Here is a 13,763-nt window from a genome sequence, read left to right as displayed (position 1 = left end):
GTCGTCCAAGATGCCAGTACAAAAGACCTGGCCAGAACCTCCTGGGTCAGCCCGGACCTGGCCGAGACTGGCCTCGTTCTCCAGACCCAGCGGTGATGGGCTTGTGCGAACCCTGCAAATGTGTAAGAGCGCGAGCGTGTAAGAGACTCCGCACTCCAGCCTGTTCCAACCTCCTGCGTCGTTGCAATACAGACCTTGACTCTGAAGCAGGGCATATTCCTGATACAAAATAAAAATCCCAAAGATCCCCTATGTATCCGCGACCGCACAGAGTTATGTGGTTTGCTGAACTCACCGGCCACTGGTCATGGACGCCCGGTGGCCTGCAATGCCATCCCTTGTCCGTCTGGTTGCCTCTGCCACCTCCTTTGCTTCATCCCGAGTTCAAACGTGTTTCCATCTGTGGCGACGGGCGTCTGTTCAAACTCTGTCAGCTACCTGTCCACCTTTGTCCGTGTATGGAAGTGTCGACGTTCTCCACAAATGATTCTCCTGGCGACTCATGCAGTTGGCCTGTCTCTGTGTCTCTCTTGCCTCTCTCCCTTTTACGTCCCTTCCATGTCCCTCTCTCCTGAAACACGGCCGCTTCTCATCGCTGGCGATCACGGCTGGCTTGGCGTTGATGCGGTACAAATACGCTCGGCGCCCACATTGTTCGTCTCGAGTCCTTTTTTTCTTCATTCCTTTCTCTTCCTCTTCCTCTTTATCATTCTCTCTCAACCGACTTTTCTGTATAAAAATTTCCGTTGTTTGCTCGTCGCCGGCCGACTTTCTGTCTCTCTCTCGCCCTCCTTCTCGCCTTTTCAAAATTCCTTCCACCAGCTGAACCAGCAAAAAAAACCCTCCACAACCGTCAAAATGAAGTACTCTCTCTGCATCGCTGCCCTCATCTCCGTCGCCCTTGCCGTGACGCACGAGGAGCACCAAGGTATGTTTTCTGTCCTCTCTTCCCTCATTTGCTTTCTTTTGTCTTCTGTCCTCGCTTCGCTCGTTTGCTTCTTCTGTCCTCCTTCGCTTGTTCGCGTGCTAACATCTGCAGCCTTCATCCGCCGCCAGAGCAACGTCCAAAACTCTGTCAGCGCCAACGTACCGGCCATGACGGACCAGAACGGCAACGTCGTCCCCTTTGACGCGTCCAAGGTCTACATGGCCGGCCAGGCCGCAGGTCTCTAAGTTCCAAGTCGTCGGGTCGTTTTATTCTCACCTCTTGTCGACAACATTAATTTCGAATACCATTTTTCATTTTACGTTTTATTCTTCAACAACATACTTCTATCCATAGAGAAAATCTTGTTTCTTTGCACGATGGAGCGGCAGAAAAAGTCTCACAAGGAAGAGCTCCTTTTTCAGGAATATAGGGTTGAGAGAGAGAACCCGGGTGTTTATTTACTTTTCGAGGGATACGAACAGGAAAGGATGAGAGAAATGAGTGACGCCCCAACTGTGAATCTACCTCCCCGATGTGAGTGCGAGGTAGCTAATTCAAGTGGGCAATTCATTTCCTTGACTGGTTCCCAATTCCTCAAGATAGTAACCGACGATGGTGATCGTTGTGTGGCGTCTTGACTGTCTGCCTGGCGACCTCCAACTCGGAACCAAAAAAAAATCCAAAAAGAAAAACAAAACCAAGCACCGCAACGTGAGAGCAAAACGAAGATGACAATATGTGTGGCAACGTAACAAGTATGGTATAATTAAACTAAAGCGCTCCAAATGTCAAAACTGCTCTGGCAGTAAGGAATGTACGGAAAGTGTAATGCTGCAATACGAATACAATAAAGGTACAGCCAGGTATCCCTCCGCTATTATTATTATACTCTTTTCTTTCTGTTCTTTTCATTCATTTGTTCTTTGTGCGACGTGTCTCTCCCTGCTCCCGCACGCCGTCAAGGAACGGACTCGGAGCAGTCGACCAGGTCGTTGATGTTGTTGACGCCCAGCAGCGACAGGCGGAAGTAGGCATTGGCGTAGGCGCCGTCCCACGCAAACTGGCTGCTCATGTGCTGCCAGGTGCCCGACGTCCCCTGGTACGTGGCCAGGGCCACGTCGCTGGGGAAGCGGTAGACGCCCTTGGGGGCCGTGCGGGCCGCCGTCTCGGCGTAGAACTTGGTGTCCCAGACGCCCGGCGTCGAGTCCTGCGGCGCGCCGGCCTGCGCCGGGTCCACAAAGAACTGCTGGCTCGTCGAGTGGGCGCCCAGCAGCGCGACGAGGTCGGCCGGCGAGAACGTCTTGGCCTGGAACAGGTCAATCAGCGCGGGCGCGGTGCCGTCGACGGAGGGCAGCAGCCCGTCGGGGGCGGCGCGGGCGTCGTCGGGGCGGCCGGCAAAAAACTTGATGCGCGGGCCCAGCGGGCAGGTGACGGTGGCGACAATGGCCGAGAACTGGATCAGATCGGCCATGCCGACGCCGCGGCTGTGCCACGCGTCGTACCACGTCAGCGTCTGCGCGACAATGTCCTGGAGGCCGCGGTTCTCGGCGCGGGCCAGCTCCGACGGGTTGAGCGCGATGGAGCCGTCGGCGCCGCCCCAGGCCGACGTGCGATTCCAGGCGCCGGCGTCGTGGAAGCCGAGACGGATGGCGCCGCGGGCCAGGCGCGAGCAGCCGTTCTTGCCGTCCTGGAATGTCGGCACAATGGCCTTGGCGACCTGCGACCAGACATCGCAGCTGGCAGGGCTCGGGATGGGGCTCGGGCTGGCCGTGGAGTGGGTGGATGAGGACTGGGTGGATGAGGACTCGGAGAGGGCAGACGAAAGGGGCGCCGACGAGACGGGAGCAGACGAGGCGGGAGCAGACGAGGCGGGAGCGGATGAGACGGGGGTGGACGAAGCAGGAGGTGATGAGACCGGCTGAGATGAGACCGGCTGAGATGAGACCGGCTGAGATGAGACCGGCTGAGATGAGACCGGCTGGGATGAGACAGGTGCGGAAGAGACAGGCTCGGACGAAGCAGGGACGTCGGACGAGGACGAAGACGAAGACGAAGCGGGCGCGCTCTCAGACTTGGCTGTCGAGCTCGGCGCCTGGGGATGGCAGGGGTTGTTGGGGTTGTTGCGGCGGACCTGCTTGTGCCCCGGCGCGGACTGGCGCTTGTTGGCCGGCAGGGGCGCGTGCGGCGACATCTTGCCGGCCAGGATCAACTTGATTTCCTTGCCGGACGCGGACAGGCTGTCGTCGGGGAGGTAGACCAGGTCGCCGAGCATTTCGACGCTGCGCTTGTGTTGCTCGTGGTGGTCGTCGCCGTTGTTTGCAGCCACGGTGGCCGCCGTCGCATTGTTCTTCGTCTCGGCATCGGCCGCGGCCCGCTTGATTTCTTTGTACATGTCGCTGTGATGGAAGCGGGCATGGTGGGCATGACCGGCCGCGGCGCCGTGGCCGCCGGAGCCCATGCCGGGCCAGGCGGCGACGGGACCGGCCACCGCAGCGAGGGCGGTCAAGAAGAGGGAGGCGTGCATCGTTGTGGTGGAAGAGATAGAGTACAATGTGGGTTGGTTGTGGAATGTAAACAAGACTTTAAAACTGTAAATTAAAAAAAGAGTTGATCGACACGGCGAAATCGGGACGAAGCGAGCGTGGTGTCTTGAAGTAGACAAATGGCTGCATGTAAAATATAAAAAATAAACAAAAAACGGGGAACAAAAAAGGTAATATCTGAAGAAGAAGCGAAACTAGCGAATGGCTACGGAAGATATTCCGTGGTAACGACAGTGAAGTTACATAAAGAAGAGGAAACGAAAGAACGAATGAACGAATGAATGCAGGAGAGGCGTGAAGCTCCTGGCTGTTGAAGATGGTGAGAAAACAGCAAGCAAACAGAAGGAGGCGGGCGAGGCGGCGATATATACGCAAAAGGGAAAGGTGAACGCGGACAAAAAGAAATAGAAGCCTACCCCCAAAAATGAAACGGAAACGCCATCGAGCATACTTTGTAGAGGACATGGGGCAGTGGGCTCTCCACGGCAAACGTGACGCAACCTTGCAACCTCAGAAAAAGGGGGCGCGATGCTGCGGAGCGAGGAAGCTACCATGAAAGCTAACATGGGCCAGGCGAGGGACCCAGCTGAGCTTTGGCCGTTTCTTATGGTTGCTGCTTCGTGTTAGTTTGTTTTTATGTTGCAGCTGGGGGAAGGACGGTCGAAAGCAAGTGAGGAGATTGGACGGAGTATCTGGTGTGAGCAGCAGCTTCAACGGCGCCAACGGTACACAAAGACTCTTCTTCTCTTGCTCTTGTCTCCTTTGTCGTTGCGATGTGCCACGCTTCTCATGAGCTTCTCACCGGAGCTTACAGCATAACGATGAAGAGTTTCCGGGGCCACAGTGATCGCCACTTGACCACGGCCAGGAGACCTTGTGGCTTTTCGAGTCGCCGATGTCCACGATCCGACGCCGTCGTTTATTCTGTGGAGATTGCACGGCGAGGTGCTGTTGTCGTCTTCTTTTTTTCTTGCAAAGTACGACGTGCTCTGTACGAGTGTTTCCAGAAAAGATCCCCAGAAAAGAAATCCATCGTGAGACAGGACGGCCATCTGCCGGCGCCAACAGACTCCATCGACCGTGTCTCGTGGCCTATCAATGGCAAGCGCCGGCTTTGTCGGCGGTGAGCACCTAATTTTACGGTCCTGAGTCCTCTGGCCATTCGCGATGATCCATCGCCATGGGCACATCATATCGTATCAAAATTGAGAACATGGGCCGACATGATGCTGGCCAACGCTGGCGGACGCTGGAAGACGCTGGCAGACTCTGACTCGGTCAATCGTTACATACGCGACCATACGAAATACTTCATTTTGTTTTGGCTTTCTCTTCTGTTGCCGCGACCTGGTCGTGTGTCCCACCAACTCAGTTCGCCCGTCAGGGGAACCAAAGAATCAAAAACGAGAGGAACCCTGGCCCCTGTTCTCTAGACTGGCCCCACACGAGCTTTATGGAGCATTGCAGGGGTTGGGCGAGAGACGGAGAGGGACAGCCAACCAGAGCGAGACGAAATCAAAGGAAATTATTCGCGAGAAGGACAAGGCCAGGGTCAGGCTGCATGGTCATTTTGTACGATGTATGGAATACGGCGTACGATGGTAGGGGTTGATATAAAAAAGAGGAAATGAGTAGATGAAAGATGAACAAAAGACGAAGAAAAAACAGCGGTTACGATTAAAGGAATCTTTCGATATCGACGTCGTTTGACGTTAAACTCGAAAAGATCGGAAACTAAGCAACATATTGGGGACACAACGACAGAAGACGAAGGAAACACGGTTCATTTTCGTAATGTGACCTTTTCAGATATGACCCTTTACCAAGAGGTGCATTTAAGTAATAATAACTGACTTATTATCGCCTTACCGATAGTGATACCATATTAAGTCATAGTTCGTACTCCGTATACGAGGTGAGGGTCATCCCATCTCGGCACTCCACTCATTTGGCTTTGACCCCTGGCTCTAGTCCCGAAGAAGTAGCTGTCTGGCTACGGTCCAGTCAAGAGACGAGTGTAACGAAGGAAACCAAAATAAGATTGGCATATTTCTTGGGGGCCGGCTTGAAAATTGGTGAGAAAAAAAAGAAGAAGAAAAAGACTTTGGATCCAGTCAACCAGCGTCTGTACTTTTGTTTGCCTTTCTAATGGACGATGCAAGCAATGCCATCTGTTGTCGAGTCGTTAATCGTCACATTGTACATACCCATCAAACGTCTTCCTGAAGCTCTGCATCCACTTCTGGATCTCGGCACAAAACGGTCTGGGATGTGCCTCCTTCCCGCATAATCCTCCGCCCACATTGACTGAGCACGCGATACAATACTTGTGTAATCCTGCGTACATACTCTGATACTGTAATATTCTCAAGAAAACGCCAAAACCTCCCCTGGTCGAACAAGCGCTTGAGTTATTTTTGGAAACCAAACAACTTGGACCAAAACGGCTTGGGACGATGTGTAAATGATGGGAAAGGGTCGACCACGTCTCGATGGCTGTTTCATGTTTCAGAAACACCCTCCGTCTGATTTGACGGCATGTGCTTTGCCCATTTTTGTACTGTGATGTTTCTGTTCCATTCACGAAGCATGACGATACTCTATTTCGTATGTTGTATTTTGTATTTCTGTATTTCTGTATTTTTGTATTTCTGTGTTTCTGTATTTCTGTACTTTTGTAATTGTCTCGCTTGCCTACTTTGGTATGTCCGCACGTCGTAGTATTTCGTCTTCACTCGACTCAGGGCCGTACATTTGGCCTACGTTTTATTTCTCCATTTCCGCACGCACCCATTCCCCATTCTCTCGGTGTTCTGGCCAGTTCTGGTCAAAGTGTCAAAGCAACACTCTCCGTCATCCTCACAAACTACGGCGTAACCCACCACAGTGTAAAGCTGCACTGCACTACGACTTTATTACACAGCCGTGTTAATGCCACATTAGGGCGCTTTGGGACGGTCAGCCATCTCGTGTTTGTTTTCGTCGCTTCTCTTAGTGCACTCGCGCTCCCCTTTGTAATCTCCCGACCCTCCATTGGAAGCACCACCGTGCACACGCCATGTCTGCCCGGATGCCGGCCTTTTTCCTTTTGCTCTGCGCGACGAACCCATTGTGCGTACGACGTCGTCTGTCGTCTGTCGTCTGTCGTCTGTCGTCTGTCGTCTGTCGTCTGTCGTCTGTCGTCTGTCGTCTGTCGTCTGTCGTCTGTCGTCTGTCGTCTGTCGTCTGTCGTCTGTCGTCTGTCGTCTGTCGTCTGTCGTCTGTCGTCTGTCGTCTGTCGTCTGTCGTCTGTCGTCTGTCGTCTGTCGTCTGTCGTCTGTCGTCTGTCGTCTGTCGTCTGTCGTCTGTCGTCTGTCGTCTGTCGTCTGTCGTCTGTCGTCTGTCGTCTGTCGTCTGTCGTTTGTCGCATTTCACTTTGCCGACTATCACATCCGTTCATTTGCGTGTAACCACTCTGAACACGCCCTGAACTGTGACGTTCCAGATGCCATGTGGATGACAACATGGTACGGCGCACGGACAACAAACGATAACATATTGCCGACCATACGGGAGTCGATATCACAAGGAAAGAAAGGACAAAAAACGCTCAATGGCCTGGACCTGGCCCTCACCATCCAAGAGTTGACCTGCTGCCGTCGACATGGCCCGCTCCTCGGACAGGGAAGACAAAAATAACCATTGTGCATACGGAGTAATTATGTACCATGTGTTCAGCCCAGTGTTTCAAAGTCGGGTCGTCTGTGATCTGCGAATGACTTCACTGCGACATACGACGTGCGACATGTTTTGTCCATTTTGTCTGCAAACGTCCTTTTCACGACACTCAACACCACGCTCCGGTTCTCGCCCTTGTCATCGTTTGCCTTTGCTACTTCGTCTGTTCCCCTTCCGTCTTGCGACTTTTGACTTCGTTTGGGTATTTTATGATCTGCATCCATCATAGTGATCACGCTCTTCAGATTGTCCATGTCTCCTATAGTTGTAGATATAAAATTAAATTCTTGTACTATAATGTTATTTTTGTGATTAGTATATTTAGCATCTATTCGCATGTTTGTTCTTTGTAGTTTTATTTACATCTCCACAATGGTTTTTTAAAAAAAAAAATGAAAAAAGAAATAAAAATAATGAGTCGTTTCATTCAAAAACCCCGTGTTAAATTATTCCAAAATGTCGATTGAAAACACATTGATTTAGAAATCTTCGGTCATATATCATCCAGCGCAAGAAAAAAAGTCAAAGGAGGTCTACTCTACCATTACTGGATCACTGGGAGAACAGGAACACAAAGACCCCCGCTGGTTCTGTTCTGACCAACGGCGCGGCCACGATAGCATCGCATCGAGCACCGGCCTTGGATTCATCCGAATTTCTCGGGATCATAAGATTCTGTCACCAGAATGCACGCCCACCATACGACATACTTGCCAAATGCATTCCGTCACGCTGTCGGCTGCAAGTACTGCCTGTCGCTTATCGTGGCGGTGGTGGAGAGTGGAGGATGTCGAAGAAGGAGGAAATGGAAAAATCGCGGGATATATGAGCGATATTTGGTGGTGAGGATGGACAACCACACCAACCCAAGCACTGCCCGGCAAGACATTTTCCACATTCTGAGTGTCCATGCAGGCGTCGGCGAAAAGCTTCTTTGCCTTTGTCCCGATGCCTGCCTTTCTCAGCCGTTGGACATGGCCAGTCCCGTGAAGCCTCTGCACTCGCATGCGAGCAGAGTCGCAACACCGTCTTTCCGCCGCCTTTGCGTCTTTGTGCCTTTGTGCCTTTGTGCCTTTTCTCATTTCCGTTCTAGCTCCATCACACGTAGCGAGTCCAGAGATAAGGACGGCCAGTCGCGCCGTCTGGCTGAATGGACATGGAAACGATCACCACATGGACGCCATAGCGCGCCCTCTTTGCGCCCTCTGTTGGTCTCGTTTCTGCTAGTTCCGATGTACTGGTACAGCTCTGATATCGCTGACGCATCTGATTCGATTGCCGGATTGCTTGACTGACGGATTGCCCCCCGTTGGCGGGATGAGCTGCTTGTCGCGCGTAGAATATATATCATATATCCAGCTGTCCTCGCCATTGTCGACTGCAGATGCATCGCTCGTCCCTACCACATTTTCCACTCTGTCTTGTCACCTTCTGCTATTTGCCCACAGTCCTACAATAACATCCATCGCTCTCTCTCTCTCTCTCTCTCTCTCTCTCTCCCTCTCCCCCCAATGGCGTCTACCGACTCGGGCCCGTCTGGGTCGTCTTTGCCGGACAAGGCTGCCGTCTGGCAGGCGGATTCTGTTGTTATCGACAGGCACGACGACGACGATGCGGCGGCCGAGCTCGGCAAGTTTGACGGCGACCTCGCGCACAGCCGCAAGCAAGTATGACACCCACTCTTTCCATTCTCATGTTCTCATGTCCCCCCCCAAGATAGACTCTGATTCGCCGGGCTGCAGACCTTTTCGGGCTTCGTCCTCCTCTGGCTCGGGTTCCAGTCCTGCGGCGTCATCTACGGCGACATTGGCACGTCGCCGCTCTACGTCTTCTCGTCGACCTTCTCGGCGCAGCCGTCGTGGGACGACCTCGTGGGCGCGCTGTCCATTGTGCTGTGGTCGCTGACGCTGATTGTGTCGGTCAAGTACGTGTGCATTGTGCTGGCGGCCGACGACGACGGCCAGGGCGGCACCTTTGCGCTGTACAGCCTGCTGGCGCGCTACGTGCGCCTGGCCCGGGGAGGCGGGGGCAGCACGCTCACGCCGCACCTGCAGCGCTACCGCACCGGCGACATGCGCCCCGGGGCCCGCGGCCTGCGCCGGCTCCTCGAGGGCTCGGCCGCCTGCCAGCGCCTGCTCCAGCTGGCCGGCGTGCTGGGCGTGTCCATGGTCATGGCCGACGGCGTGCTGACGCCCGCGCAGTCGGTGCTGGGCGCCATCCAGGGCCTCACCGTCGTGCGGCCGGACCTCGGCACGCCGGCGATTGTCGGCATCACCTGTGCCGTTCTGGTCGTGCTGTTTCTGCTGCAGCCGCTGGGCACCGCGCGCCTGGGCTCCGCCTTTGCGCCCATCGTCGTCGTCTGGCTGCTCTTCAACCTGGCGTCGGGCGTCTACAACCTCGCCGTCCACGACCACACCGTGCTCAGGGCCGCCAGCCCGCACTATGCCGTCCTGTACCTCGTCCGCAACGGCACCGACGGCTGGCGCAGCCTCGGCGGCCTGCTGCTGGCCTTTACCGGCGTCGAGGCGCTGTTTGCCGACCTGGCCGCCTTTGGCCGCCGCGCCATCCAGCTGTCGTGGCTGTGCCTGGCCTTTCCGTGCCTCCTGTTTGCCTATGCCGGCCAGGCCGCCTTTATCGCGCAAGACGCCACCGGCACCGCCTTTGTAGGTGTCTGTCCTTTGCACGCCGCGACCGTGCTGCTTTCCTTTGCTGTCGACACCGCTGACCCTCGTCCAGACCAATCCCTTTTACAACACCGTCCCGCCCGGCACATTTTATTTCAGGTACGTCCCTCCACTGCTTCTTTTGTTCTCTTTTTCTTCTCTTTTTCTTCTTCTTCTTCTTCTTTGTCTCACATCTCCACCACCCCCAGCATGGTCATCGCCATCCTCGCTGCCGTCGTCGCGTCCCAGGCCATGGTCACCAGCACGTTCCAGCTGCTCGTCCAGGTCATGCGCCTCTCCTACTTCCCCCACGTCAAGGTCGTCCACACCAGCCGCCGCTTCCACGACCAGGTCTACGTGCCGCTGGCCAACTGGCTGCTGATGGTCGGCACCGTCGTCGTCACCGCCGTCTACAACAACACCACCTCGCTCGGCAACGCCTACGGCGTCTGCGTCGTCTTCGTCACCTTCCTCACCACCTGCATGCTCGCCCTCGTCGCCCTGCTCATCTGGCGCCTGCCCGTCTACGTCGTGCTGCCCGTCTTTTTGCTCTTTGCCCTGCTCGACGGCACCTACCTGTCCGCCGTCCTCACCAAGGTGCCCGCGGGCGCCTGGTTCACGCTGCTGCTGGCCCTTGTGCTGTCGTCTGTGTTTGTCCTCTGGCGCTTTGGCAAAGAGGCCCAGTGGGCCGCCGAGGCGCGCCACCAAGCCGCTCTCGCCGCCCACGACGCTGCGGCGGCGCCCTCGCCCCCGCCACCGCCCACGTCCGTCGTCCCCGGCCTCGGCATCTTCTTCGACAAGCTCGGCGACCCCGCCCGCCCGCCGCCCTGCTTCACCCACTTCGTCCTCAAGTTCGCCGCCCGCCCCGCCGTCATCCTCTTCTTCCACATGCGCCCCCTCGACGTCCCAGTCGTCACCGCCCCCGACGAGCGCTTCGTCGTCGCCCGCCACCGCCACCCCTCTCTCGCCCGGTCGTCGACAAATGCCTACCTCGTCGTCCTCCGCCACGGCTACGCCGAGGAGCCCCTGCACCCGGGCATTGCCCACGACCTCGTCGCCCAGGTCGATGGCTTCCTCGCCCGCAGCCTCGGGCGCACGCCGCCGGAAAACGTGCCGCGCGTCGAGCAGGAACGGGCGGCGCTGCGGGCGGCCAGCGCGACCCAAATCGTCTATCTGCTGGGCAAAGAGGCCATGCGCGTGGGCCGTCGGTCTGCTGACGGTGACAAAGAAAAGGACAAGGACGCGGCCAGAGGGACACGGAAGCCGACGTGGAGGCAGCGTCTCAACGTCTGGCTCCCGTGTCGCCGCCTGCTGCTGGAGCTGTTCCTGTGGATCCGCGAGAACTCGCGCACCAAGCTGGCGGCGTTTGACATGGAAATTGACAAGATGGTCGAGGTTGGCTATCTGACGGAGCTTTGACAGGCGGGGAGGAGGTCCTGTGGGAAGCAAGGGTCAGAAAGGACACATCGAGAATTAAGGCGAAAAGAAAAAAAAGAAAGGTCATAGCACGAAAAGAATGACAGTAAATGACCAAAACTATCGCGTATTTGTCTGTTGTGATGTCTGTCGCTTGCCTCGACGTGATTGATCTCTGAAACAACTCAGCGATACGTAGGGAGTAAATTACGTCGTCCAGTGTTCGCGTTCGTGCTGTATTCCAAATCGGAGAGATACGACGGATACGGATTTTGGCGGTTCGCATTGTCCGGCGACTTTTCGCGACCAGACGACGTACCACCTTGGAACTGCGACGCTTTGGGCCTCCATCGCCTTATGTGTCTGCACGGTCAATCAGTCGACCGCGTCCTCCAGATTAAGTCGCCGCGTGGTCGTGCTTGTCGATGTCCTGTCCTCGCTCGGCTCAACCTTTTTGGTGCTTTGCTTCCGGACCGGGCCAACTTCACCCGTGGCATTCAAGCTTGCGTGCCACGCTAAAAAGCTTATTTGCACGCCCACACGCATCCCGAGACACAGCTTTCGTCTCCGGAGCCACGCGACGAAAAGACTCGCCGTCTCGGGCCGGTTGAGCGACCGCGACGACGTTGCGCCGTCTTTTTCGGGCGATGAGGTGACTCGCGCGCCGAGAGCGTAAATAAAAAGGCGGCGGCATTCCTTTCCGTCGAGAAGAAGAGCGAATCGCCTCTGCACTCATTCATTTGTCGCAGGTCTCCTCGTTTGTTTCGTTTGTCTCGTTTGTCCTCTCGTATATTCCCTCCCATTCTTTCACCTCCGCCCATCCCTCCCTCCAACCTCACCGCTCCAACGCCTCGCCAGTCGCCGACATGGCCATCGCCGACGATCGTCCGCCCCCGGCGGCGAGCACCTCGGACAGCAACGACACCACCATGAAGCCGGGCAACGACATTGAGGCCAAAGACGTGCTGAGCGACGCCACGGACGCCCCGGCCGCGGACGCGCCCGACACGCCCAGGGCGCCGTCGCTCCAGCGCGGCCCCCGCTTCTGGGCCATCATCGCCACCCTCTGCGTCATCGGCCTGCTGTCGTCGCTCGAAAACACCGTCGTCACCACGTCCCTGCCCGCCATCGCCGCCCTGCTGGACCTCGGCGAGAACTACATCTGGGTCACCAACGTCTTCTTTCTGACCTCGGCCGCCGTGCAGCCGCTGTTCGGCCAGCTGGCCAACCTGTTTGGCCGCCGCTGGGTGACGCTGGCCATCATTGCGCTGTTTGCGCTCGGCAGCGGCCTGGCCGGCGGCGCGCGCAACGCGGCGACGCTCATTGCCGGCCGCGCCGTGCAGGGCATGGGCAGCGGCGGCATCAACATGATTTAGTTTTTTTGTTGATGACACCCGTACCCAGTCTCTCTGTGTCTCTCTCTATATCTCTCCATGTCTCTCTTGTGTCTTTGTGTCTTTGTGTCTCTCTGTGTCTTTTGTGAGAGGCCCAAGGCCTCCCTGTAGTCCCTACGTACTAGTTAGCCCTGCCATCGCCACTAGTCTAACCTAAAGGTCCTCCATCCTTCCTACCTACCAATATACCCAGTACTCTCCCACATTTTCTCTCCCTTTTTAATAAACAATTATTACCTTTTTAAACAATTTATCTTTAAAAAAAGATTGTACAACTTCATGTTTATGTTAATGTTCGTTCTTCTTAAAAACAACATTGTACTTGGTGAACGGGTAAAGTTGACATATTTTTCAAGCTTAAGACGTCTCTCTTTACTTGTAACAAGGCAACAATTCGACTCAGTCGAATTGTTGCAATGGCTCGTTCATTTTGCCGTTCCATCTATGTGTGCTCCTTCTTAGCAGCTCGTTCATTTTGTCGCTCCCTTTTACGTTTGGAGTTGCGCTGCGATGTGTCCGCGTTGACGTACTCTTTGTATCGGTAGCTGTCTCTGGATGTGTGATAAATGTTAGTGCCATGAGTCGAGCATAATAAAAGCGTAATAGTCATGAGGTTGAAGCACCGCGGGGATGCCTCCGGCATCCCACAGTCGTTCCCTCTACATTTGCTCCTTATTATTGAAAGCATGGCTCGCCTATTTTTGTTTGTCGCTCCTTTTACGTTTGCTCCTTCTGCATCTGTTTCTGCATCTGTTTCTGCATCTGTTTCTGCATCTGTTTCTGCATCTGTTTCTGCATCTGTTTCTGCATCTGTTTCTGCATCTGTTTCTGCATCTGTTTCTGCATCTGTTTCTGCATCTGTTTCTGCATCTATTTCTGCGTCTGCTTGTGCGCTAGCTCCTTCTGAGCGTATTAGCTCCTTCTGCGTCACTGATAAGAGCTCTACATTTGTTTCTGCATTAGCTGCTTCTGCACCTTCTCTTTTTACGTTAGTCTACTCTGTACTTTCCGCGCCTTCTCTTTGCTAACCTGCCCTTTCCGCGTCTATTCCTTCTACGTCCGCTCCTTTTACATTTGTTTCGCGTCTGTTTCTGCATTAAAG

The 13,763-nt window shown here is 55.1% G+C and overlaps 4 protein-coding genes across 4 annotated transcripts; 3 read left to right on the top strand and 1 right to left on the bottom strand.

Moving 5' to 3' along the window:
• Positions 1-858: 858 nt before the first annotated feature.
• Positions 859-1,173, top strand: SPBR_04515 (uncharacterized protein; the record flags this gene model as incomplete). The annotated part of the gene is made up of 2 exons (XM_040762798.1): positions 859-928; positions 1,040-1,173. 2 exons carry the CDS (start codon positions 859-861, stop codon positions 1,171-1,173), a joined length of 204 nt encoding a protein of 67 aa, XP_040621435.1.
• Positions 1,174-1,886: 713 nt separating this feature from the next.
• Positions 1,887-3,452, bottom strand: SPBR_04212 (uncharacterized protein; the record flags this gene model as incomplete). The annotated part of the gene is made up of 1 exon (XM_040762495.1): positions 1,887-3,452. One exon carries the CDS (start codon positions 3,450-3,452, stop codon positions 1,887-1,889), a length of 1,566 nt encoding a protein of 521 aa, XP_040621434.1.
• Positions 3,453-8,699: 5,247 nt separating this feature from the next.
• Positions 8,700-11,270, top strand: SPBR_04099 (KUP system potassium uptake protein; the record flags this gene model as incomplete). The annotated part of the gene is made up of 5 exons (XM_040762382.1): positions 8,700-8,855; positions 8,931-8,978; positions 9,042-9,857; positions 9,925-9,971; positions 10,061-11,270. The coding sequence occupies 5 exons, from the start codon at positions 8,700-8,702 to the stop codon at positions 11,268-11,270; spliced, it is 2,277 nt and encodes a 758-aa protein (XP_040621433.1).
• An 863-nt stretch (positions 11,271-12,133) lies between these two features.
• Positions 12,134-12,643, top strand: SPBR_04487 (uncharacterized protein; the record flags this gene model as incomplete). The annotated part of the gene is made up of 1 exon (XM_040762770.1): positions 12,134-12,643. The coding sequence occupies one exon, from the start codon at positions 12,134-12,136 to the stop codon at positions 12,641-12,643; it is 510 nt and encodes a 169-aa protein (XP_040621432.1).
• Between the last annotated feature and the right edge of the window lie 1,120 nt (positions 12,644-13,763).

The sequence above is a fragment of the Sporothrix brasiliensis genome (assembly GCF_000820605.1).
Source record: "Sporothrix brasiliensis 5110 chromosome Unknown Cont16, whole genome shotgun sequence".
Taxonomy (NCBI): domain Eukaryota; kingdom Fungi; phylum Ascomycota; class Sordariomycetes; order Ophiostomatales; family Ophiostomataceae; genus Sporothrix; species Sporothrix brasiliensis.
This window is presented reverse-complemented; position numbering and strand designations above follow the sequence as displayed.